Source organism: Rana temporaria, chromosome 12 (genome assembly GCF_905171775.1).
Source record: "Rana temporaria chromosome 12, aRanTem1.1, whole genome shotgun sequence".
NCBI lineage: Eukaryota > Metazoa > Chordata > Amphibia > Anura > Ranidae > Rana > Rana temporaria.
This window is the reverse complement of record NC_053500.1, coordinates 40598315-40625550: the sequence shown is the minus strand read 5'-3', so window position 1 is coordinate 40625550 and position 27236 is coordinate 40598315. Positions and strand designations below refer to the sequence as shown.

The following is a 27236-nucleotide window of genomic DNA, read 5'->3' as shown; positions in this document are numbered from 1 at the left end:
AGCAGAGCAGTCTGTAGCTTCTCCTTTTACTGTCCAATCACAGGCTAGGGGATTGACAAGACCTATAGGTTTTATTAAAAAGCAGAGAAAAATCAGGTATCCTGCTGGGCTGTTTGGCAGAGCTGCATAAGTTTCAGAAATTGATATAGACAGAAAAAAGTTTTTTTGCTGGCCAAACAACCTCTATTTACAGTATGTTTTTCATCTGTATATTTAGCTGTTTTTCTTTAGCTTTAAAAAATTGTGTGATTTTCTTACTTCTTACATTTCTATTAAGAATATTTATACATCAGATGGATCTTTATAAGAGTGTATCCCCCCCAAAAAAATCTTTAAAATGTGCCATTTGTGGTTGGGCTCTGTAAACCTTTATTACCTTTCATTATTTATAGGATCCTGTTACTCTGCTTACAATTTTAACGGGCAGTTGAGATGGTAGGAGAGCTGGTATATTAGGAAGAATGAGTGTTCTTCTGTATGTACTGTATGTATGCATGAATTGTTTGTGTGTTTAACAATTACCAGATGTTATAACCAAATTCTTTTCCCCATGTTATGAAATGTCAGCTGCTATGTTCACAGTTTGTAATATAATTTGGAAAAAAAAAAAAAATACACATCTAAAAAAAAAAAAAACATATATCTGCATAGTCAGAAGTCAGAGTTTATTTAAAGAAATACAGTATATTAGGGAAAATAAATGATGAAGAGAATAAATACATTATAGTTTGACAATACAGTCCAAGAGCCAACATCATTTGTGACGCACAATCTTGACTGGAAGTCAACTGGCATCAGTAATCACATACACTGTGATGGTTTTGGGATATTAGGTTACATTATAGCTTCTTATTTTCAGGGGTATTTCAACCTTTGAGGCCTGATGAAAGAATTCATCTTAGGCATCACCTTTCCAGGGAAGGCAGACATGAAATGAACACCACACGTCCCAGCCCACAATGCCCTGCTGCCACCATATTCAAACACAAGAACAAATAGGGCACTGGATTCAGGTTTTTTTACGGGATCACTGAAATTGCCACACTGGCTCTGGTTTAGCAGCTCTCCACAAAACAGGGACCACCGTCATGACAAAAGGAATAGGACCTACATAGAGCTGAGAAGCCACACACATACAATCCAATGAGAGCATCAAACAAACGTCCAAGAGTCCAAGGTAATTTATTGATACAATTGATTCATAGCTGAATTTAGCTCAATCATGCAATGAATCAATTTTATCATTAAATTACCTTGGACTCTTGGACGTATGTTTGGCACTCTCATTTGATTGTATCTGCTGCCTCCATATGTCCACTCTTATCAGTCCTAGACCACTTTAAACACTGTCCATATAAGGATTAAAAAAAAAAAAAAACTTTGTATATTCTTTCCTATAATTCATAATGGAGGAGTCAGCAACATTATGAGCTAGGGGTGGCATTTCCTTACAAAGAGTCCTACTTATTATTACTGAACATTTCTGCTGCTTAAATAATTCAATTATTGACAATTTAGACTGAGTGACATGTATAAAATATATCGATTGTTATGGCAAACATCACAAAGGGGCACTCTTTACATCTGGAGGAAAAGAAATTCAACCTCCACATAAGGAAAAGGCTTCTTCACAGTAAGAGCTGTGAAAATCTGGAATAGATTCCCTTAAGAACTAGTTCTAGCCACCCTAAATGCACAGATTATAAATGGATATTAACATGTATAGGTTACTACACCAGAGATTGTTGATCTATTGTGTCATTTATTTTTCCCCTGCTAGAGCAAATTGGACCTTGCATCATAGTGTACGTATGCCTTCATCTGGATCAACTGTGGGTATAGAATTGTGTATATATATATATATATATATATATATATATATATATATATATATATATATATATATATGTTATCTAATGATTGATTCAATTTATTTTGCTATTGGTTGATCTAGATAGATTGTTGTTTTTCAACTTGACTAACTATGTAACATACATTGTAGCCTAGTTGACCCAATAAGGTTAAAGGGGTTGTAAAGGGTTGTTTTTTATTTTCTAAATAGGTTCCTTTAAGCTAGTGCATTGTTGGTTCACTTACCTTTTCCTTCGATTTCCCTTCTAAATGTTTTTTTCTTTGTCTAAATTTCTCACTTCCTGTTCCTCCTCAGTAAGCTTGCCCCCATAATCCGAGCTGTTTGGATGATGGGGGCATCATGCTCACAGCCTCTCCCCGCAGGGATGTAGTCCTCAAGGGAGGGGGCGAGCACGCTGACTAACCCCCAGTCAGAACGGCTCGGATGAAGGGGGCAAGCTTACTGAGGAGGAACAGGAAGTGAGAAGTTCAGATAAAGAAAATAATATTTAGACGGGAAATCGAAGGAAAAGGTTAGTGAATCAACAATGCACTAGCTTAAAGGAACCTTTTTAAAATCAATAAAAAACAAACCTTTACAACCCCTTTAAGATCTCAGCCAATGAAATAGTACCCACATGAGATCCAGGAAAAATTTTCAGGGTCTCCAAATTCAGTTATCAATTGGAAGCCTGCTGATGGAAACCCAGTATTTCCAAGACACAACATTAAACTAACTAAAAGCATAGTTTGTTTTATAAAACTTGCTAATGATATTCAAGGCATAGATTCAAATATTTGATAATTGTTTTGCATTAAACTGTTAATGCTTTTCCAGTCCCCACACAGGCTTCAGATGCAGTGCAAACCCACCTTATATTGGCCATTAATGTCCATAGCTTGCATTGCAATGGAGGCTCTCAGATGAAGAAGGATGTAAAATCTGCCTGGAGGGGCAGTAGAGAGCAGGTTTGCACTGCATTCTAAGTCTGCATGGATCTTTTAATAGGAGGGAGTAAGGGGAAACTATTCACAGTTTGCGCCCAGAGGTACACCTATACTTTACCTAGAAATGTTAATGGCCGAAAAATGTTAGTCCATGGAAAGACCTGCATTGTGATATTAAAAGTATGTCTAGAATCAGCAGAATATATTCCTAGGAAGAAATAAGTAATTGCTAAATGTTTATCTCCCCTAAAACCATGTTATGAATCACATTCTACATACACCCATTAAATAATTACAGTATATAGAGGAAATAAGATATATGTTACATATAAGAAAGAAACATTTTTTTGTTTAAAATTTTTGTATCTTCTAAGGTCTTCATGTTTTTCCAAAACAGTTCCGATATAGATGTTAACATTTGGTTTCATGGTGATGCTCAGTGGTATGATGGACCACTTTGTGGTGAGAACCTGGGAATTATGAAGAGAAAGAGAAGATTTAGAGCCATACATACAAAAACAATGGTTTCTCTCTTTTTGTCCTGACTCCTGGTAACCAGTGTCACAGTCACAAAAGGTAAGGGGTAATCATGTTATGATTGCCACCTCAAAAGGAGTAGTAAAAAAATCTTAGCAGATTTCCACACAGCTTTTATATTATTTATAGTGTAGGAAATAAAATGGAAGTTAACCTGAAACCCATAACTAGCCACCAATCTAACCACCAATAAAACAAAAATATAAGGCTAAACTTAATCTCAGCCACATTATAAACCTAAAAAAACAAGATAATTGAGCGCACTCCCAAAGTGTACCTATATGTGATACATACTGGGGGTGGGGGGGGGGGGAAGGAAGAGGAGTGGGTAGTGAAATGACAAGAGTCAAGATAAATAGTTAATGGATATGCATTAGTCCATGTCAAATGTCCATAACAATGTAATAGTCAAAATGAAACTTTGCTAGATGGCAGCCAGCTGACAGATGAAGCAATCTGTAGAACAACAAAAAAGACACAAAGCGGCGCCTTCTAAGCGTAGCAAGTGAGGAATTTATTTTAAAATGGCAAAAGGTGTATACATGTTTTTATACACCTTTTGCCATTTTTTATACACCTTTTGCCATTTTAAAATAAATTCCTCACTTGCTACGCTTAGAAGGCGCCGCTTTGTGTCTTTTTACATTATAAACCTAATCTATCTAACCCTATAAAGAAAAAAATCATTATACAGTACTTACCTTTTATGAAGCCAATCCTGTCCAGGCTCTAATGGTGGCTGGTGTGTATAGAGAGTAAGGCCTCGTACACACGATAGGTTAACCAGAGGACAACGGTCTGAAGGACCGTTTTCATCGGTCCAAACCGATCGTGTGTAGGCCCCATAGGTTATTTAACCTTAGGTTAAAAAAATGGCAAATTGCTTTAAAATTTAATATATTTTTATAAACGTTGCCTGCTTCCGTCTAAATTTTGACCACAAATGCTTATACCGCTAATTTGCCAGAATTATTCTATTGGGGCTGGAGACCCTCCCCAGCCATAAATCCTCCCTCTTTCCTTCTTTAATTTCCCCCACTTTCTATTTCCTACTTTTACCGTTTTCCCCTAGTTTTTTTCTTACATGCCCCAATGGATAGTTGTATGGTTCAAACATTATTGATAGAGGCTCCCTGATGTCTGATACCCTTTTAGTTTATTGTTATGTTTTTTACTGAGTAAAGTACTGTACCATTAAATCCACTGAGCAAGGACATGCCTTATTGTTCCATTTACAACATTTCTGACAAAAACAATTGAACAGAAAAGTAGCATCGGCAATTCTAGCATCTTCATCTGTGTCTGGTTGACCCTAACTGTATTTAAAGAAACTTTTAGGCTTATTTAAATAAAGTTTACACAATTATGGGCTGCAATGTCAGCCGTTTCGACACTAACTGCCCTGGTGGAACTACTTGCTATAACTTTATGTATATATTGACCAAGTGCACAATGTGGATTAGAATGCTGTGAATTCTGTGAAGCATTCTCCTCCACAGTCTGATTTCAACCTTGTAAATGTTAGTCCTGACCTGTTAGACTTGAAATATTAAAACTTAAAGAGACCCTGTCAAGACATGGTATTGGCAAACCAAGGCAACAGTGAATCTGCATTAGGAGCACATAGAAACCGTTCTTGCTGCAGTGATGTGGCTCCAATCAGCAGATATAACTTTTTTGGAATCCTATAACAAAATAACCACTTCCACCTCACCTCACCACCCCTACGTAATTAGTGTGTTTCAGCTTATTAAAGAATACTCTAAAAAACTTGATACTAAAAGCTGCTACATAATTACCAATGACAGCAGAATTACTAAACATACTACAGTATAGTATGCATAGGCTTTTTAATGCCGATCTTATGAGACTTTTGTATCATATATATCACAGCTTACCATGTTTTCCGCTTGACATCTCATAGTCTGAAACACTACAAAACAAAAGAGAAAGTTAATTCAATATTATAAAAAAAAGTTCCTTACAATGGTAATACTTTAATAAATAAGATAATTTTTTAGCATCTTTAAAATTCTATTATATTTTAATTTAAGGCATCACACTTTTGAAAAAAAATGAAATTAAAAATAAGTTTGATTTCTAACATCCCCTGTTAAGGCTTAATTTAAACAAAGTGTTGATAATTCATTGCTCAGTTGAGGAAACATTCAATGTATGCAAATGGTGTGAAATCTTAAAGATGAAATTACCTATAGTTGGACATTATATAAACTTTTGATGACTTTCCTTTTTTCTAAGAAAACCGCTCTGCATCTCCCAAATACTGATCATTATGCTGCTTTATTTTATACTGTCAGAGTACAAATTAATATATACAATCATATTCCATTTTTCACATTTTGTTACTCTTGAGAAAGGACCTTTAAATGTAATTTATTTTGTATATCTATTTAAAAAGAATATGAATGTCCAGAGAGTTTAAAGCTTACTTGAGTTCCAATGATGTATACAGGAATATTTGTATGAAACAAATATAACATAAAATGTTTTTTTTCTTTTACATTTATACAAGATACCGCTCTGCCCTCTTTGTGGTAACTATACATCCGTTAGGTGTGTGTTCAAATAGCATTTACTGTATATGGAACACAAGAAGAGGTTACTGCTGTATCTGTGACAGATGTAATGTATGTGCAGGTCTATAGCGTGACCTATTCCCTGATGGTACCTGAAACTGGAATGGTCCAGGCTATTACATTCCACTTTGAACTTCTGAGACCAAGTGCCTTGGGCATGTTTTCCCTGTGCTTTCAAAAGCTTCTATTACCCTATCCCCTGGACCTTGCCCATGGGTATGGAATTGTTAGAAGCTTCCATGTGCAGAGGAACAACATGTGGTGGACACCTCTAAGTGTATAAGTGATGATGTGATATTCAATTAAATAAAAATGGTATGAACTTACTGGATGTCATGTCCTTCAAGGAGGCGTTTATAGGTAGCAATTTCCATCTCCAGGTGGGTCTTCTGGTCCATCAAGATCTTATATTCATAGTTCTGACGTTCTAGGTCAGATCTGAGTTCGCCAAGCTGGCACTCAATATTATTGATCATAGCTTGTAACTGAGCAATTTGAGAAGAGTAGGTAGCTTGTGTCTCTGCCAAGGTGTTTTCTAGAGCTGATGTCTATTACAAAAGTTATAACAATATTAAAATTAAATGGAATTTAAGGATGAAGGCTTAGAATCCGAAGAACATTTAAATAAAAATGGTTGTATGATCTTACCATGCTTCGCTGGGTCTGCAGTTCAATCTCTAGGGTCTGCACAGTACGCCTAAGCTCAATGACCTCAGTTTGTACAGACTGAAGTTGCTCAGAACCAGAAATTACTTGACGATTCAACTCTTCACTCTGAGAGCAACAAAATAAGCAGAATTACTACTTTGTCTAGACAACTAGTGCAGCATGGTCTCTTCAACTTACAAACTTGCCTGTGTTATTCTTTTTGCCCTCCTCCTTGTACATGCTTTTGTGCCCAATATGTGCCTGTGCTGTCAATTATATAAATTTCATAGTTTCACAAGTTTTGAAAGTTGTGGTGGTGTCATGGGTGGGAATATTTATTAAGTTTTAATCCCATACAAACACTCTCTGTAATTAACATATTCATAGGCTGCATGTCAGATTGTGTTAGTATATGATTTTAAAAAAATTGCCCCATACCTAGGATTAAATTATTATGTGTTTAGTTGGTCTATGGATTTTTTAGCAATGGAGTGGAGTGCTAAGCTACAGGAATAATGAACAGACAAGTATATAGCTGCAAGTTTAAACCATATGTATATGAAACACATTACCCTTTGTCTAAACATATTTTCTGTATCTCTTAGGTTTCTGTCCATTAGGTTTTCATATTCATCACGGATTTCAGCCAGGGCCTTATTAAGGTCAATAGATGGAGCAGCATTCAGTTCCACATTAATTCTGGCCCCCAGCTGAGCACGGAGACAGTTTACTTCCTAAAGGAAAAATATTTTTTGTGTGATTGATGTGGGAAATGTAAAGATAAATAGTACAGTAAAAATAAATATATGTCTTTTTTATAGCAAGTTTAAAATAAAGTCAAATTATGGGCAAATAGCAAAGACAGATTTTTGCAGTAACATTAATTCCAAAATTATTAATTTAGTTTTTTATTCGAAATTATTATATGAGTTTTTAAGATAGCCAGTTTAAGTACCTTAATTTTGATTGATTTTAGACTCTTGTAATTCCCCATAGAGGCCATTCTCATACTTTGAACCCCAGGGGAACCCTTGAAAGAATTTTCATTTCATTGTTGGTCAGTGACTCTTACATTGGTGGTTGGTGGGAAGAATGCCTCCCTTACTGTAGTGGTCAAAATACAACCTCTACAGACAGCTAAAAAAAATCATTGGTTTTATTCAACTGGCTCTGCCAAGTGGCATTGACCCTAGAACTATGCAGGCACCATCAGATGGAAGGTCAGTCAACCACAGCTGAAGGAACCACTAAAAACCTCTGGAGGAAACCGAGAGTTCGACTGAACACTGGTTGACAATGGCTACCCTATAGAGTACAGTTCAAACTAGGAGAGTGAGGGACTGTATTAGTGAGCTGTGGTGTACAAATATTCACAAGAAACATATTAAATGGTAAAAAATAAGGACCTCATTAGTCATCCACTGCTTGTTTACTATCCAATCACATGCTGGAAGCAAGGAGGCAATTTTTCTTTATTACTCAGCTTACTCTCCTGTCTTTTACAAGTATCAGGACTAGCTTGACTAAAATGCAATTTTATATGTACAAATGTATTTCAGTGGTGTATTTAGAGTTCAGCTTTAAATAAATGCTTCTTGGCTATCTCAATCTTAGAAAAGTTAGCCAGTGAATTAAGATAGTTTTCAATTTTTTTTTTAGAACTAGGCCGGGTACTAACGAGCAAACATGTACGGTGAAACCGGTCCGTCGGACCGTTTTCACCGTACATGCCTGCCAGAGGGCTTCTGTACGATGGTTGTACTAACCATCGTACAGAAGTCCGCGCGTAAACATTATTGCGGGGCGTGTCCGCGTCGTCGCCGCGATGATGATGCGGCGAAGACGCGGCGACGTGGGCGGGCCTGCCTTTTAAAGGCTTCCACGCATGCGTCGAAGTCATTCGACGCATGCGAGGGACGGCGGGCGCTCGGACATGTACGGTAGGTCTGTACTGACGACCGTACATGTCCGAGCGGGCAGGATTCCAGCGGACGGTTTTAAAACACGTCCAGGAATATTTGTCTGCTGGGAAAAGGCCCGGCGGGCAAATGTTTGCTGGAATTCGGCTCGCTCACGCCTACACACGACCGAACATGTATGCTGAAACTGGCCCGCGGACCAGTTTCAGCATACATGTTTGGTCGTGTGTACGGGGCCTAAAAGGTAAAATAATGTGTTTTTCCTTGGCTCCTTTGGTGATGCAAGGTTCATTCTTGGTTCCGTCCTTGTCATTGTTACCCTTTCCTGTTCTACTGGGCCCCAAATCTTCTGTTTTCTACCATTGGTTGTCCACGAATTACATAATTCCTACACATGTCTAGGGACATTACATCGTCCCAACACTGGGGTCCTACTCCCAGCATCAGTACACTGCATTCTACCTGCATGGTAGACAATTTTCTGATCAGTGTCCAGCCAAAACGTTTTTCTTCGTTTTGGAAGGGGAGGGTAAGGGTTAAAGCCCTTGATAGCTCATAGAGATTGATCTCCTTAGTAGAATACAAAAAGGCTAGAACCCTTGTCAGATTTTTAGTTCTGTCTGTATCACGATTGCAGAGTCTTCCTCATTTCCTGTCTCATGAAATCATTGTCAGTAGGACAGTAAATATGGGGTAGCATTTTCTAATGAAGCACCAAATAGCAAGAAAACCAAACATGAGTTCTAATCGTTCACCCTACATCCAAACTCAGAAAAAAATTATGAAAAAGGGGCATACAGAGTCTCTTCTGCCATAAAACTCTACCTGATAACATGTTTACATTCTACTTTAAGTTTAATTCCACTTTAACTAATAGTTAAAGTGGTTTCTTGCCACTCGAGTAATATTGACCTCAGCAGGAAAGAATTACATGTTTCTACATCGAGAAACCCCAATAAAAAGATTTTAATTTTACTAGAAAGTCCCCTGTAATTATCACTACCTCATCATGATTCCTCTTCATTTCCTGCAGTTCCTCCTGGAGGCTCTGAACTTGCATTTCCAAATCACAGTTTTCACGGTTTAGTCCCTCTAGGACTCTGCGCAGAGCATTCACATCAGCCTCAGCATTATTGCTTATATTCAGTTCCATCTCATACCTTGACAAAAGTAAAAAAAAACTTAAGAGTGATAAAAAAGTTCCCACATTGTAAAATACTGGGGCATGTGCTGAGATATTTACATATTAAGAGACCCTTTAACCAACAGCAAATGTTCCTTTACCAAGCCACGCTAGAGATGATTTACTAAAGAAAAATCGCCTATTGACTTTACAAGGAAATGTTCCCCACAGCTTAGTAAATGTGGTGAGATTTCATCCAAAAAAGGCCAAAAAAAAAAAACTGTATTTTTGCTTGCACATGATTAGATGATGGAAGTCAGCAGAGCTTCACCTTACTCACTAAGCTCTGAGGATAATCCCCTTATAAAGTAAATAGTATATGTGCCTTTATTTAAATTCTGAAAATGAATAGAGTTTATATGCCCCCAACCTTAATCTTGGTTTGTGTTTCCTTAAGGCAGTGAATGTCTCTTTGCCCTAAGCTACTGGCCTACCAATTTAGATGACCTGAATAAATCAAATATGTATAGTAGAATTAAAATATTACTTATCACGGAAGTCATCAGCAGCAAGTCTAGCATTGTCAATCTGCAGGACAATTCTGGCATTCTCCATAGTAGCTGCGGCAATCTGAAAGATATATTGTAGAAAGGTATGACATAACAGAAAGTGGGCATTTGGTGGCAGACACAGTATTCTTCTTTGAGGAAGAAATTAGTAACTTGCTCGTGGAGTCGGAGTTTGACTTATATCATTACTTACATGTGTATTATGACTTGCGAATAATGATATAGTGCAAACTGTTAAACAACCAACATGGTAGAAGTGCTGCAGTGGTAACAATTGAGCAAAATGCCTTCTAAAATAATTATCTAAATGTATTTGAAACGTGATTGTGATTGGCTGGTCACGTGATCACAAGCCCCATTGCGCCAGCTCCTGATAATAGCGAGAGACCTGGAGTTGTGTTGACAGCTCAGTCACTGTGCTGGGTGCATGCAATAAGCAGCCCAATACCTCACCCAACATGAACGCATACTGTATGTGCAGTATGTGAATATTCAGGCCCACCATCCTTTCTGTGGCACATGAGTTCCGTGGTCAGAAAGAGGTTAAAGTGACACTAAACAATATTTATTTTTCCAAAAATAATTCAAACATCCACTAGCACTGTAATCTAGTTTTCATGAAATCAGATATCTCTTGCAATTGATACTTGGGTTTTTGTTTCCACTAGAATTTTCCAGTCTGCCTATGTCCACAGTAATAAAACCAAATTACGGTAACAATCGGTCCTCTTGCATTCAACATTCATGATGCAGTTTAAACAAATAATTGGGGATTCCAATTATAAGAGACAGACTTCAAAATCATGTTTTTTGAGAGGAGATGAAAAATACTGTGACGTCTCCAAGGGGAATAACAAGCTTGTTGGCAATTTAACCCAATAAAACCTGTCCAAACTGATATCTTGTATGTAAAGTCTCAGAACGAATTAGGGGGCGCTGTCTGAAAGTGTGTGTGAGTGTAAGTTATGGGATTCAATAGATTTGTAATAAAATAGTTGAAGACATGTTGAATCTTTCTTTAGCAGGGAATATCTACATTAACTTAACTATGCATAAGACAACAGTAATTACAATTTTATAACTTTTTGCTTTTACTGTAGTTGACAGTCAATCAGTCTTGGAGTTTACCTGATTCTGGAGGTCTGATATTATCCTGAAATTCTGGCTTGAGTCAGGCAGTGAACTAGGAGCATTGTTTGCATACCATTCACAGATCTTCCTTTCCAGCTCGGCATTCTCCTGTTCTAGAGCACTAACTTTGTCCAGATAGGTAGACAAGCGCTCATTCAGCATTTGCATGGTTCCTTTCTCATTGTTGCTGAGGAAACCATCATTTTTCCAACTGCCATGGCTACTAAAGTGTGAACCATGACTATGGCCTTTGTGATGATTCATAGAGGAATGCTTAGAAGATGAAACTGACTTGGAACTTGATCCTCCATGGGCACTCATTGATTTGTGATGGCCTCCGTGATGGGATATGTGACTTCCTTCATGATTCATCTTAAAAGACCCTCCATGACAGGACGCATGAGAGCTTCCATGATCCATTTTGGTAGGGCTTCCATGATGAGAAGAGCTAAGATGAGATTTATGATGTGAAAGGTGTGATCCCCTATGAAAACTTAAATGAGGACCTCCTCCATAATGGGTCAGGTGGGAGCTTCCATGATGGGACATATTTGAAGACCCATGACTGGTCAGATTTGATCCACCATGGTGGGAGATGTGGGATCCTCCATGATGAGAAAGAAAAGAGCCTCCTTGATGAGAGAGATGGGAGCTTCCATGATGAGAGGGATGGCAACTTCCATGATGAGAGAGATGGGAGCCTCCATGGTGAGAGAGGTGGGAACTTCCATGATGAGAGAGATGGGAACTTTTATGATGAGAGAGATTAGAACCTCCATGATGATGGGAAATACCATGATGGGATACATGTGCTCCACCATGATGAGAGGTGAGATGAGATCCTCCATGATGACCTGCCGACGAATGGCCAAACACATTGGCAGAATGACCACTTGTGTGACCACGTTTGATGGTTCCAAAAGAGGAGCAACCGTGCTTAATGCTAGGTCTCATAATGATGATTGAGAGCGATATAGATGGAAATACGACTTACTAGATCTCCGTCTATGAATTCAGTATAAGGCTTTCTGCTTTGTCTTTCTATTTATAGTAAAAAATATGAGGCGTTGTAGAAATGTGGGCAACCTTTATGTGCTTCTGCTGTCTTGCTCTTCATTGGCTTTATTGATAATTAATTCTTGGGCTGGACAACCAGAGATTGTTTGTTACGGTGTGTCAGTAAAAATGTGCTATAGACAGGTGGAGGGATGGTATGTTTCTTATAAAGCTGTACATCACACATTTCCCACCCATATACATTGCATAAACTCATAGATGAAAGTACTACTAAGCCTTGACTTGTGGTAACATCTAAGAAATAAGGATGCAGTTAATATTTTACACTTCTTTTTATGAACAATGACTAAAGCAACACTTTACTGACTAATTGGATTGAGCTCAGCTTGATTTACATATCTGTAATATAAATAATATACAGAATCATTGAATGCTGACATCAGATAAAGTAGAGATTGCATTATTATGACTATTTATTTTTTAATTAATAAATCATTTGTCAGTGTCTGGCTGAGATCTAATTTATTAATTTTTTTGGAGACTGACTGAGATCTGTGCTGTTAATTCTAGGCTGTATATACATATACAGACTGTATATATTTACATAGTTAGTTGGGTTGGTAAAAGATGCATGTTCATTGATTTTATCCAATAGACAAACATACATCTTTTAAAAACCTTCAGGGCAAAAAAGTTGTGGTCCAATTTTCTCCAATAGGAAAAAAAATACTTCTTATCACTTAAGTCAATAAAATGTTTCCTGGATCAACAATCTACAGTGCTATTTTTTTATAAATACAAGTAGCCAGATATATTTTGTGCATTTATAAACACCTCTAGGTTATTTTTAACAATTTATAAAGTTAACTAGAACTAGTTCATAGGGAAATGTATTCCACATTTTCACAGCTCTTGCTGTAAGGAGGTATTTCTTTATGAGGTCAAATCTCTATCTTCAGGAATGGAACTGAACTCCAGATTGATATTTACAGATCTTGCCAGTGACCTTAGGGCTTGTTCACGCTATAACATTATGCAGAAAACCTGTGGTCTGTGCGTGGTAAGGCTTTGTATAAGAGCAAGATTATCTCTCTCTCTCACCTATATGCCTATGTGACAGTGGTCTCCAAACTGCGGCCAGAGGGTCGGATGTGGTCCTTTATTTGCTTTTAGTCCCCCCACTGTCAGCAACAGTGAGCCATAGTTCCTGCCACTCTATTCCTCCTACTGACACCAATAATGGGACACTACCCCTTTCACTAATACCAATTATGGGGCACTATGCCTCCCACTGACACCAATGATGAGCCACTATGCCTTCCACTGACACCAATGATGGAGCACAATTTCACCAACAAATTCCAATGATGGAGCACTATTCCTCCCACTGACACCAATAATGGGGCACAATTTCTCCCATTGATGATAAGGGTGGACTTCCCTGTTGAGAGTAATGAAAAAAGAATCTAAAACTTTGGCCAATTTTCTGGGCTCACCATAAACTGGGAAAAATCTTCACTATTACCTATAGATCCCCTAGAAAGCCTCTTGCCTAAGGAGGTCGCCCAGATTCAAATAGTGGACAAATGAAATATCTGGGAATACATTTTACAAGAGACCCTAAACAATATATCATAAATAACATTGTCCCACTTCTAGCCAAATTTAGGTGAAATTTTTTAATATGGAACCGACTCCCATTATGTGTAGCATGACAATGTAATTTAATCAAAATGTGATGGATGCCACAGCTTCTGTATGCATTGCATAATTTCCCAGTGTGGCTGTATAAAAAGTGGTTTCAAAAGATAGATGGTATTTTTTTGAGAATTAATCTGGAAAGGAGGTCCGGCAAGAATCTGTTTGCAATTACAAAGACAGGAAGGAGGGGTTGCACTCCCACACCCTTGGTGGCATAACTACAGTATATGGGAGGGTGTAATAGGTTGGAAGGGGGATATGTAGGGAGGGAAAAGTTGCTACAAAATACTCTACGTAGATCAATGGTGGAGCCAAGGGGGCAGGTTCCTTTCCTTCTAGGTTTCCCATTTTGAGTTTGATAATAAGAGTATGGGATACAGTGAAGATATTGCTGGGGTATAGGAGTTTCACAGAGTATTCACCCCTCTGAGAGAACAGAAACCTGGGAGAACAAAAACCTGGGAGAAAGCCAGGAAATTACGACATCAGGAATTATTAGGCCCCTTATACAGCTTCAGGCATTGGCCAAATTGAGAAGGGGGGGGTGCTGCCGCCGCAAACTGAGGTCGGGGGGCTTTGCGTGCTGACGAACAAAAAAAAAATAAGGGGGGTTGCCTTGGGGACTTGTGGGCCCCTTACAAAAAAATATTTTAAAAACAAATGTATAAAAAAAGGGGGTAGCCATCCGGGGCCCAGGGGACCTCCGGGCCCCTGGGGACCTCTGGGCCCTTTAACCACTATACTACCGGCCACCGTCAATTGACTGCGACACGATAGCTCTATTGTTCTGACAGGACGTCATATGACGTCCTCGTCTGTCACAGCCACTAGGGGGCGCGCACACCGCGTTACTGGGAACACGATGCGCGTGCCCGGCGGCTGCGATGGGCGTCGGGCACCCGCGATTGCCCAGTAACTGAGCAGGACTGTGGATCTCTGTGTGTAAACACAGAGATCCACGTCCTGTCAGGGAGAGGAGACCGATGCTGTGTCCCTTGTACATAGGGACACAGATCGGTCACCTCCCCCAGTCAGTCCCCTCCCCCACAGTTAGAAACACTATGCAAGGTACACATTTAACCCCTTTCTCACCCCCTAGTGTCAACCCCTTCCCTGCCAGTCACATTTATACAGTAATCAGTGCATATTTATAGCACTGATCCCTGTATAAATGTGAATGGTCCCAAAAATGTGTCAAAAGTGTCCAATGTGTCCGCCATAATGTCGCAGTCCCAATAAAAAAATTGCAGATCGCTGCCATTACTAGTAAAAAGAAAATAATAAAAAAATCATAATTATGTCCCCTATTTTTTAGGCGCTATAACTTTTGCACAAACCAGTCACTATACGCTTATTGCAATTTTTTTTTCTTTTTACCAAAAATATGTAGAAGATTACGTATCGGCCTAAATGTTTTTTTTTTTTTTTTTTTAAATGGGATATTTATTATAGCAAAAAGTGAAAAATATTTGCCCGGATTCACAGACATCGGCGCATATTTATGCCGCTGTAGCGTATCTCTTTTACGCTACGCCGGCAAGCAATGGATCCACAAAGCACTCGCTCTTAAAGATACGCTGGGTTTCCAGCGTAGGTGGAAGTGGGCGTGAGCCATGATAATGAGGCGTGACCCCATGTAAATGATGGATTGAGCATCATAAAGATACGAATAACGTACGGCGCATGCACCATCCCGTGGACGCATCCCAGTGCGCATGCGCAGAATCACATCGGAACTACTCCCTAAGATACGACGGATCACTGCCTACGATGTGAACGTAACCTACGCCCAGCCCTATTCACGTACTACGTAAACGACGTAAAATACGACGGCTCTGTTCCCTGGTCCATATATTTGCATGAGTTGCGCCTCCTATATGGGGAATAACTTTACGCCGGACGTACGCCTTACGCAAACCGTGTATATTATGCGCCGTGAATTGTCGTATCTCCCTCATTTGCATATGTGCATAGAAAATCTATGGGAGCGGAAAATGCGCCCAGCGTAAATATGCACCCACGATACGACAGCGTAGGCAAGTTACGTCGGTCGTTGGAAGCCTATTTTTAGGCGTATCTCAGATTGTGGGCACGGCGCACAGATACGACGGCGCATAGTTAGACTTACGCGGCGTATCTCGAGATACGTCTGCATAAGTGCTTTGTGAATCCGGGTCTTTGTGTTTTTTTTTTTAAATTGTCGCTCCTTTTTTGTTTATAGCGCAAAAAATAAAAACCGCAGAGGTGATCAAATATCACCAAAGGAAAGCTCTATTTGTGGGGAAAAAAGGACGTCAATTTTGTTTGTCGCACGACCGCGCAATTGTCAGTTAAAGCGACGCAGTGCCGGAAGCTGAAATTTCACCTGGGCAGGAAGGGGGTATAAGTACCCAGTAAGCAAGTGGTTAATAAAAAGAAAAAAGAAAAAAATATATATATACAGTATATAAAAAAATAAAACATTTTATAAAAAAAAGGAAGGTTGCCATCCGGGGCCCTGGGGACCTCCGGGCCCCTGGGGACCTCTGGGACCTTTAATAAAAACTAAAAAATATATAAATAAAAAAAATATATATATATAAATATATATATATATAATAAATGTTTTTTATAAAAAAAAGGGTGGTTGCCATCCGGGGGCCCTAGACCCTCCGGGCCCCTGGGGACCTTCTGGCCCCTTAAAAAAAAAAGGAGGGTTGCCATCCGGGTCCTGCCTGTACCCCCCTTGATGGCGGCCCTGGGGACAATTAAGGAATGGGAAAGGTGTGGAAAGGTGTGGAATAAACGTCATTAATCAGCTATATAAAGATGGTACTCTTAAATCCTTTCAGGAATTGAGAGAACAATATGCTATACTGAATAAGTAAGGTATCTACAGATTAGGCATGCCCTAGGAGAACAGTTTTGAGAGAGGGCACTGGAATGGAGCAAGATTCAATTGCATTAGAAAGTAATTAATGCAAAAACTTTAAAAAGTCTAATTTTGAGTCTATACCCGCATATATATATAAGGGGAGCCTGGAAGGGACAGAAGCCCCACCAAGTAGGAGGAGATGGGAACAAGATGTAGGAACCATAACAGAAGTGGAGTAAAATCTTGGAACTAGACCCGTTGGTCTCACTCTTCTCCTCCCAAAAGATGTCACATTTGTTCTTGTTATATAGAGCTTATTACACCCCTCAAAAGCTTTTTTTGTTTGGCTGTAGATCAGATGCCAGTAGCCCAGGTGTGGGAAAATAAAAGGGGACCTAATCCACATGTTTTTGGAGGTGCCCAAAGCAATTCTGGTATTGAAAGGAGGTTTCTGGAACCAAAGGTCACGTAATCTGTACGTAAGGATATATGTATTGGGTTTTGTAGAGGGGAGGGAAACCCTGGATGTACGCAAGTCATAATCCTTAGATGTTTATTCCAGGCAAGGAAATTGATAGCACAAAGATGGCAATCGGTTCCCCCGCCATCCAGTAGAGAGTGGGAACGTGGCATGAATGAGACAATATGGAAGTAAAAATTGGTATATGTTAGACAATATAAAAAAATATGAAGAGATTTGGAAACCCTGGTGGCATGTGAAGGGATACCCTCCTTAGAATAAGGTGTAAGAGGAAAATTAGTTAGGAATCATCTGTATAAAGAAAGAAGGATAATGAGGGAAGAGGAGATGGCAGGGGAAGGGTACCAATATCTAAAAAGGTTAGAGAACAAAGACAGGAGGGAAATGTGACTGAGAGTGAGTGAAAGGTGTGAATCTGGGTGGTGGGGATGGCTGAGAGTGGTCACTAGGGTTGTAAGGAAGGAGATGGAATGGAGGTGGGTCGAATGGTTGGAGTGGGGAAGTCGGGGGGTGGGCATGGTAGAGTCGAATGGAGGATGAAAGGGAGGAAGATCGGCTCATTACAGAACAAATACCCAAGAAGCTTACCGCAAACATGTTTTTTTTTATTCCAGTATTTGTATATGTAAAATGGAGGAGGGAGGAGGAGGGAAAGGGGGTAATGGCTGTTTGTATGTTAAGATGATTAATGAAAAGTGCTTCAATAAAGATTATAAAGTAAAAAAACACTTTGAGAAAGTCACGTGATCAGTGATGATACGCATGAGGAAGAGAGCCGGGTGACGTCACTTTCAACCGCGGCCGAGACCAGAAGTCTTCTGAATGTTTAGTACGCTGTCTGCCAGTTACTATTGATGTAAGTGTAGCACTATCCACGGAGGAGCAGTTGGTTTGTTTTGGGTGGCATGTTACCTCTATTCCTTCACTGTCTAGGGTATCAGAAGAGAGTTGAGAAAACTTCAATGTCCACACTTTAAGCTTCTTATTCTTCGCTTTATTTAACGTAGACCCAGTCTGACTACCGGGCCTACTTAGTAGATCACAACCCTGAACCAATGTGGTCCCGGAGGGAGGAACACTTAAACACGCACCCCCGGTCAAGAGGGCCATGCACGGGGGGTGGTGGGACAACAGGCCAGGATCGGCGACGATGACCCCAGGCTAATGACGTCTGTCCCTTAAGTACTCCTCCCCAGCATGCACAGCAGAACGATCAAATCCCTCTGATTGGCTTCTGAAGGGGAACACCCAAAATACCTTGACCTGACTGCTGCCACCCTTGGCCTGGAGTGATAATGACACCCCAGACAACAATAGTGGTCACTCACAGTACAGCCATGGCTGGAACAGAGGCCCAAATTTTGTGAAAAATAACATACAGTCTGAGTCAACGAACTCTCAGACTACCCCCTAAATTTAAAGCAGCGCCGGCCAGAAAGTAGCAGGCCGCTGCATTAGTTACTATGTTTTGCCTTAATACATTTTGAGACTACTACACTATGGAGCCCTCCCCTTTCTTTTCATGGAAATGAGCTATTGATGATTGTCTTTCCATTGAGAATGTCCTGGGAATCAATTATTTTGTGCTGGAAACATCAGAGACGCTCATTGATTGCATCTATGAGGTGGGAGGCTGGGGGAAACGGTGTCACACACAGTGGATACTGATACTCTGCACTTTATTTGTGATGAACTGCATTGCACATTGTGGATTCACTAATTATTTGGACAATTTTTCTTGCACTTTTTATGCGACTACTTCTTAATGAATTAGCAACTTTTTTGTAATTATATTTTTATGCACATTCCGTGGAACTCCATGGAATCCACTGATTGTTATTTGCACATTGCATATTGCTATTTGCACATTAGACATTGCTTTTTTGCACATTTGCTATTTGTCATTTACACGTTGGATTATTTGATTATCTATATCATTGCTATTATTTGCACATTGCTCATTTGCACTACTTATTGATTAGATACTCACGTTATATATTATTTATTTGTATGCAGTAAGCCACAGTTCTTTGATTGCCATACACTGTTAGGCCCCGTACACACGACCAGTTTCCTCGGCAGAATTCAGCTTCCGACCGAGTTTCTGGCTGAATTCTGCCGAGGAAACTGGTCGTGTGTACACTTTCGGCCGAGGAAGCCGACGAGGAGCTCGACGAGGAAATAGAGAACATGTTCTCTATTTCCTCGTTGTTCTATGGGAGCTCTCGTCCCGCCGAGCTCCTCGGCGGCTTCAGTGCTGAACTGGCCGAGGAACTCGATGTGTTTGGCACGTCGAGTTCCTCGGCCGTGTGTACGAGGCTTGAGTGTGAGAACATTACAACCACCGTCCAGGGCACTGTGCAGCATTACAGGCCTCCTCAGATCACTGACCAGAGCACTGTGTAGCATTACAGTTACTGTCCATGGCTGCATCCTGCGATGCAATCCTGAGTCCTCTCTCGGGGTTACCGCTATTGGTGCTGAAATTCCACCCCGAGCCAGACTCAGGAATACCGCTCAGCAGGTTAATTGTCAAATTGTCAATTAAATTCATAGGAAAAAATGCAGACTACAAATGCCATGTGGAACTATAACAATCACTATTGTATTTTAACATTACAGTCAAAAAAGCAATATTCTTGTAACGAAACTTGGTCTTGCTTAACCACTTCCGCTCTGCCATCCCGGGCAGCCGTCATATGACGTCCTCGGCTTCCCGACCGCTAGAGGCCACCGCGTCACTGGGGAGCCAATGACGTGCCTGGCGGCTGCGATGTCCACCATGCAATTGCCGATCACAGAGCAGGGATGTGGATCTGTGTGTGTAAACACACAGATCTACGTCCTGTCAGGGGAGAGGAGACCGACCGTGTGTTCCTTGTAGATAGGAACACTGATCGGTCACCTCCCCCAGTCAGTCCCCTCCCCCCAAAGTTAGAATCACTCCCTCTGTAACACATTTAACACCTTGATCACCCCCTAGTGTTAACCCCTTCCATTCCAGAGACATTTATACAGTAATCAGTGCATTTTTATAGCACTAATCACTGTATAATTGTTACTGGTCCCAAAAAGGTGTCAAAAGTGTCTGATTTGTCTGCCGCAATATCGCAGTCCCAATAAAAATTGCAGATCACCGCCATTACTAGTAAAAAAATATATAATAATAAAATTGCCATAAATATATCCCCTATTTTGTAGACGCTATAACTTTTGCGTAAACCAATCAATATACGCTTGATTTTTTGTTACCAAAAATATGTAGAAGAATACATATCGGCCTAAGCTGAGGAAGACATTTTTATTTATTTTTTTATATTGAGATATTTATTATAGCAAAAAGTAAAAAATACTGGGCCAGATTCAGATAGATTAGCGGATCTTTAGATCCGCGTAATCAATCTAATTTACGATCCGCCTGTGCAATTTTGCGAGGCTAGTGCAGTATTCACAAAGCACTTACCTCGAAACTTGCACCGGCGGATCGTAACTCCCCCGGCGGAATTTAAATTCCGCGGCTAGGGGGAGTGTAGTATTTAAATCAGGCGTTTCCCCGCGCCGATTTAAATGCGCATGCGCCGCCGGCTAAATTTCCCGGCGTGCATTGCTCACAATGACGTCGCTAGGACGTCAGTGGTTTCGGCGTGAGCGTAACTAGTGTCGGGCCGAATTCTGAATCGACGTACGCAAACAAAGTTAAAATTTTAAACTTGGCGCGGGAACGACGGCCATACTAAACATAGGATACGCCGCAGTTATAGCAGGGGTAACTATCCGCCGGAAAAAGCCGAACGCAAACGACGTGAAAAAAAAGCGACGGGCGGGCGTTCGTTTCTGAATCGCGGTTTTCCTCATTTGCATATTCGTTGTGTAAAAAACCGAAGCGACACCTAGCGAGACAGGAGATTGCAGCCTAAGATCCGACGGTGTAAGTCACTTACACCTGTCGGATCTAAGGGAGATCTATGCGAAACTGATTCTTATGAATCAGTCGCATAGATCCGACCGTCGGATCTCAGAGATATGACGGCGTATCAGGAGATACACCGTCGTATCTCTTTGTGAATCTGGCCCACTGTGTTTTTTCAGAATTGTTGCTTTTTGGTTTATAGCGCAAAAACACAGCTTCCCCGTTCTTCACTCTGGCGCCGTCATTGATCGTGTTCCCTAATATAAGGACACACAATGAATGACGTCAGACCTACAGCCACACCCCCCTACAGTTAGAAACACAGATGAGGTCACACTTAACCCCTTCAGCGCCCCCTTGTGGTTAACTCCCAAACTGCAATTGTCATTTTCACAGTAAACAATGCATTTTTAATGCATTTTTTGCTGTGAAAATGACAATGGTCCCAAAAATGTGTCAAAATTGTCCGAAGTGTCCGCCATAATGTCGCAGTCCCCAAAAAAAATCGCTGATCGCCTCCATTAGTAGTAAAAAAAAAAAATTAATAAAAATGCAATATAACTATCCCCTATTTTGTAAATGCTATACATTTTGCGCAAACCAATCGATAAACGCTTATTGCGATTTTTTTTACCAAAAATATGTAGAAGAATACGTATTGGCCTAAACTGAGGAAAAAAAAAGTTTTTTTTATATATTTTTGGGGGATATTTATAGCAACAAGTAAAAAATATTGAATTTTTTTCAAAATTGTCGTTCTATTTTTGTTTATAGCGCAAAAAATAAAAACCGCAGAGGTGATCAAATACCACCAAAAGAAAGCTCTATTTGTGGGAAAACAAGGACCCCAATTTTGTTTGGGAGCCATGTCGCATGACCGTGTAATTGTCAGATACAGCGACACAGTGCCGAATCGCAAAAAGGGGCCTGGTCCTTTACCTGCATTTTGGTCCGGGTCTTAAGTGGTTAAAGATGTTATATAATGACAAAACCTGTGTCTATAGTGCACGTTCAAATCTTAATACCATAAATTATAACTTATTCAACCTTTTTCACTCTAGGAGTATATGGGTTTTGAAATTGTAGACAAAAACTTAAATACAGCATTACAATTTGACTAAACCCGTTTCGATTTTAGACGACTAATATTAGTTTTAGTCTACTAAAATGATTTTAGTCAACAAAAATGTACTGGAGCTTTTAGTCGACTAAAAGGTAGGACATTTTAGTTGAATAAAATGTACTTGAGATTTTAGTCAACTAAATACGAGTAAAACAAGAACAATTTCAGATGACTAAAATGCAACTAAAACTAAAATGTAATTTTAGTCAAGGGACTATGACTAAAACTAAATCGAACGTTACTGCCAAAATTAGCATTGGTTGGCACCTGAGCAGCAGATCTCCTGAGCAGCTGATCTTAGCAGGACAATGTTGGATCCGCTGTATGTAAAACTGGGGATTACTGTATGTAAAACAAGAAAATCAGGAAAATAATAACAAGGGGAGAGTGAAGCTCCTCTTTAATCACAATTCTTTGTATTTAGGCTTGACTCAGACACACATTTTTTTCTGTTCATGAACATTGTTTCTCTATTGTGTCTGAGTCAAGCCTAAATACAAAGAATTTGGATATATATAATTGGGATATATACATATCATTCAACATGATTCTTATTAATTGTATCTTGAATTGTTTTTAACTATTGATTTGTACCTTCTGTCCTTTTAAGCACTCTCTGTCCACTGTTAAAAAAAATAATCCATGTTTGCACCCCTTATAATGACAATATAAACATAAAGACTAGAGTTTGAATTAAAATAACATCTTTGCAGCATATGTTTCATAAGTTACATTTTCCCCATACTGATGGACAGTGTGTGTGTGTGTGTGTGTGTATATATAGAATATTAAAGAATAATTGCTAAAGCTTCCCATACAAGTTTAAATTTGACTACACAGGCCCGGATTTGCGTAGAACCGCGTATCTTTGTGCGGGCGTAACGTATCCTATTTACGTTACGCCTCCGCAACTTCGTCAGGCAAGTGCCGTATTCTCAATCCAAAGTTGCGGCGGCATAGCGTAAATAGGCCGGCGTAAGCCCGCCTAATTCAAATGTGGTAGATGTGGGCGTGTGTTATGTCAATTTAATGTGACCCCACGTAAATGCCGCTTTTTACGAACGGCGCATGCGCCGTCCGTGAAAGTATCCCAATGCGCATGCTCCAAATTAACCCGCAAGAAGCCAATGCTTTCGACGTGAACGTAAATGACGCCCAGCCCTATTCGCGAACGACTTACGCAAACGACGTAAAACGTGAAAAATTCTACGCTGGCCCAACGTCCATACTTAACATTGGTACGCCTCATGTATGCCTCATATAGCAGGGGTAACTTTGCGCTGGGAAAAGCCTAACGTTAACGGAGTATCTGTACTGCGTCGGTCGGGCGTACGTTCGTGAATTGGCGTATCTAGCTGATTTACATATTTCTAAGCGTAAATCAGCGTACACGCCCCTAGCGGCCAGCGTAAATATGCAGTTAAGATACGACGGCGTAAGAGACTTACGCCGGTCGGATCTAATATAAATCTATGTGTAACTGATTCTAAGAATCAGGCACATAGATACGCCGGTGTAACTCATACGTGAATCCGGGCCACAGTCTCTTACAAGATGGGTAAATGCAATCATCTTTTAGGACAGGGGAGAACTTGAAATTCTTGTCCTAGGGGGAGTAACCTTGCTCTTCCATTTTAGGGACAGATTTCTCAAAGCCAAAAGTCATGCAAAGAATGGCATGTTGTCACAATTCAGGTATTTCTAAAAGACATGATTTATTGTGACTTTTCACATTTTGCAGCATCAGTTTTCTTTGTGACTTTTGTCATTTGGTCAGATGATATCACAAAGACCCAAAATAAGTTGATGCCAGAAACAAGTTGCTTTATAATGCCTGGCATATGTCCCAAACTCTGTCCAATGTCAAGAGCCCTGCTCTGTTCAGTGTATGTATGGTGAAGTATTTCCATTCAGGGACTCCAGGCCAACACATAATATCATAACTGACCTAGAGGGCAACCTCCCTCTTGCTCCCCTGTTTCAGGAGCATTTAACTTTTGAGTTTCTCTGCATTTCTATTGACTTGTCTGGAGAGAAAAGCAGTTCTGACTAGTACACAAAACCTTATTAGATATAAATATACAGTTTGCAGTGGCTTAAATAGACCCTGATGCCAGTCCACACATTTTAAAAGCAAACTTCCCATGGGATTAAAAATGCATATACTGCACTTTGACCATGTTATTAAACTAAAAAATCTTCTGTAGACATCTAAAAGTCCTAAAACTGATGCTGTCCGACACCATCTTGGATGTGATGTCAGCAGCCCAAACAGACTTAGAACTGTCACTCAAGTGACAATCTATAGTATTCTCATGCCGCGTACACACGATCAATCAAACCGATAAGAACGGTCTGATGGGCCGTTTTCATTGGACCAAACCGATCGTGTGTGGGCCCCATCGGTTATTTATCCATAGGTTAAAAAAAAGCAATCTTGTTTTAAATTTAACCGATGGATACCTAACCGATAGAAAAAATGATCGTTTGTAGGCACGTCTATCGGTTAAAAATACAGGCATGCTCAGAATCAAGTCGACGCATGCTTGGAAGCATTTAACTTAGTTTTTTTAAGCACGCCGTTGTGTTTTACGTCACCGCGTTCAGACATGATCGGTTTTTTAACCGATGGTGTGTAGGCGTGACTGACCATCAGTCAGCTTTATCGGTTAACCGATAAAAACAGTCCATCAGACCGTTCTCATCGGTTTGACCGATCGTGTGAACGCGGCATCATTCACACTTCCCCATCAGTTATACCAAAAGTACGTAGGGAGCTGAGGGAAGGGGTGAAGAATTTGGGCTAGCACAGACAGTAGTAAGATGGTCCCAAAAGAGGAGAGGGCTACTACATGCAAGGAGAAGCTGTGCTAAGGAATTGGTTCTCCTGGAATAGTCACATTGCCAGCAAGTTAAAAGACACGTCGCAAATCAATAAAAAAAAAATTATGGAAAGACAATCTATTTTAGGCTAGCAGAGACATCCTTTTATAACATTTACACATGTGGTATGAAATCTTTAATAAGTATATATTTTAATTATTTGAAAATTAACTAATGACAATACACTTCAATGTACATATCTGTGCATTGAGGTAAAAAAACAAAGATCACGCTACAGCCCAAGCTATGCCTGCTGGGCATTTTTCCTGACACTGAAATCAATACATTTCTTAGAGTATTCCTACACGAGACACTTTTCATAGCCCGAAAAGTTATAGCGCGGGTCTGGATGCGATCGGAACCCCCAGAGTTGTCCCACTGGCTGGCAGAGGTCAATAGTGTTCTGCCATATAAGAAACTAGTATACACACACAGGGGCTGCGCGGCCAAATATGAAAAAATCTGGGGAAAATGGCTAAATTCATCTGCAACCTGCTCTCGGGAGGGATAGATGTGACCACAGAGTCACTGAGCTCACAGAGGGGCATGTGGGAACGGGAGGGATACAGGGTGATGGACAACTATCCCTGCTGTACCGTGTTCACACTATAGGACGACTAGGTATAAATGTTGTTGTTCCCCTTGTCACCTATTTGCTATGACACTTATGCTTACACTCTGTTCATGATCACTTGTTGTGTATTATAACTATGCGTCATCTATACGCCCTGTACGTTGCTATTTTGCTCAATAAAAGCTTTTTTGATTTAAAAAAGGATAAATGGAAAAAAACAAAAACAAAGATCAGCCGGGCAATCCTAAACTTGGGGATAGATACCTTCCCGGCAGCTCTTAGAAAAATAATTTATTCTATATTGTTAGCTGCTAAGCTCACAACCACAACATACTGGAAGAAGGAGTTTGTACCCAACCTATCCGAAGTCATAGACCCACTACTCTTATGAAAAATGTCTGGCTTTTAGATCAAACTCATTGTTATTATTTGACATGGCTTGGTAACCATGGCTCAGCTGGCATAACAAAAATATCTGCTAATGCAATCAACCTTTTGAGCTAGCATCCATGATGTATTGACATAGACTTTTATATATTGTGTCCATTTTATATATTGTGTTTCATGTTGTAAAGTTTGCTAGTATATCTCAATCCTTGAAATATTGATGTGTATGGATGAGCTTTATGTTCAGGTCAAACATGAGTTCAACTCTTTTCTTTTGCCGAATAGCAAACAATTTGGGGTGTTCGTGGCAAATTCGAAAGCCACAAAACACCCTTTAAAAGTCTATGGGAGAAATCAAAAGTGCTAATTTTAAAGGTTAATATGCAAGTTATTGTCATAAAAAGTTTTTGGGGACCTGGGTCCTGCCCCAGGGGACATGTATCAATGCAAAAAAAAGTTAAAAAAACGGCTGTTTTTTCAGGAGCAGTGATTTTAATAATGCTTAAAGTGAAACAATAAAAGTTAAATATTCCTTTAAATTTCATACCTGGGGGGTGTCTATAGCATGTTTCTCGTGTTTATAAAAGTCCCTGCACAAAATGACATTTCTAAAGGAAAAAAAGTAATTTAAAACTACTCGCGGCTATAATGAATTGTCGGGTCCCGGCAATACAGATAAAAAAACATTAAAAAAATTACATCGGTTCCCCCCAGTCCATTTCCAGGCCCTTTGGGTCTGGTATGAATATTAAGGGGAACTCCGAACCAAAAAAAAATGCATCCTGAACCGTACCAGGCCACATGCCCGCAACATGGAGAGGATGTCCCCATGTTGATGGGGACAAGGGCCTCATCCCCACAAACCTTGACCGGTGGTTGTGGGGGTCTGCGGGCGGGGGGCTTATCGGAATCTGGAAGCCCCCTTTTTGTTTGCACACCTGTGTATATAACCTTTTCTCCTTGTGTTTACTCTATTCTACCCC

General features: G+C 40.0%; 1 protein-coding gene across 1 annotated transcript; it reads right to left on the bottom strand.

Moving 5' to 3' along the window:
- Positions 1-3156: 3156 nt before the first annotated feature.
- On the bottom strand, positions 3157-12352 carry LOC120919518 (keratin, type I cytoskeletal 19-like). Its single transcript, XM_040331720.1, has 8 exons — positions 11321-12352; positions 10171-10253; positions 9504-9660; positions 7154-7315; positions 6582-6707; positions 6261-6481; positions 5235-5269; positions 3157-3269 (listed from the first exon to the last, which is right to left on the bottom strand). The coding sequence occupies exons 1-8, from the start codon at positions 12275-12277 to the stop codon at positions 3211-3213; spliced, it is 1800 nt and encodes a 599-aa protein (XP_040187654.1). The 5' UTR covers positions 12278-12352; the 3' UTR covers positions 3157-3210.
- Between the last annotated feature and the right edge of the window lie 14884 nt (positions 12353-27236).

Coding starts and splice junctions, on each gene's coding strand:
- LOC120919518 (XM_040331720.1), bottom strand. CDS start 12,277: ATGAGACCTAGCATTAAGCACGGTTGCTCCTCTTTTGGAACCATCAAA. Junction 9,661..10,170: donor GCTGATGACTTCCGTGATAA/GTAATATTTTAA, acceptor ACTTTTGTCAAG/GTATGAGATGGAACTGAATA. Junction 3,270..5,234: donor GATGTCAAGCGGAAAACATG/GTAAGCTGTGAT, acceptor CATAATTCCCAG/GTTCTCACCACAAAGTGGTC.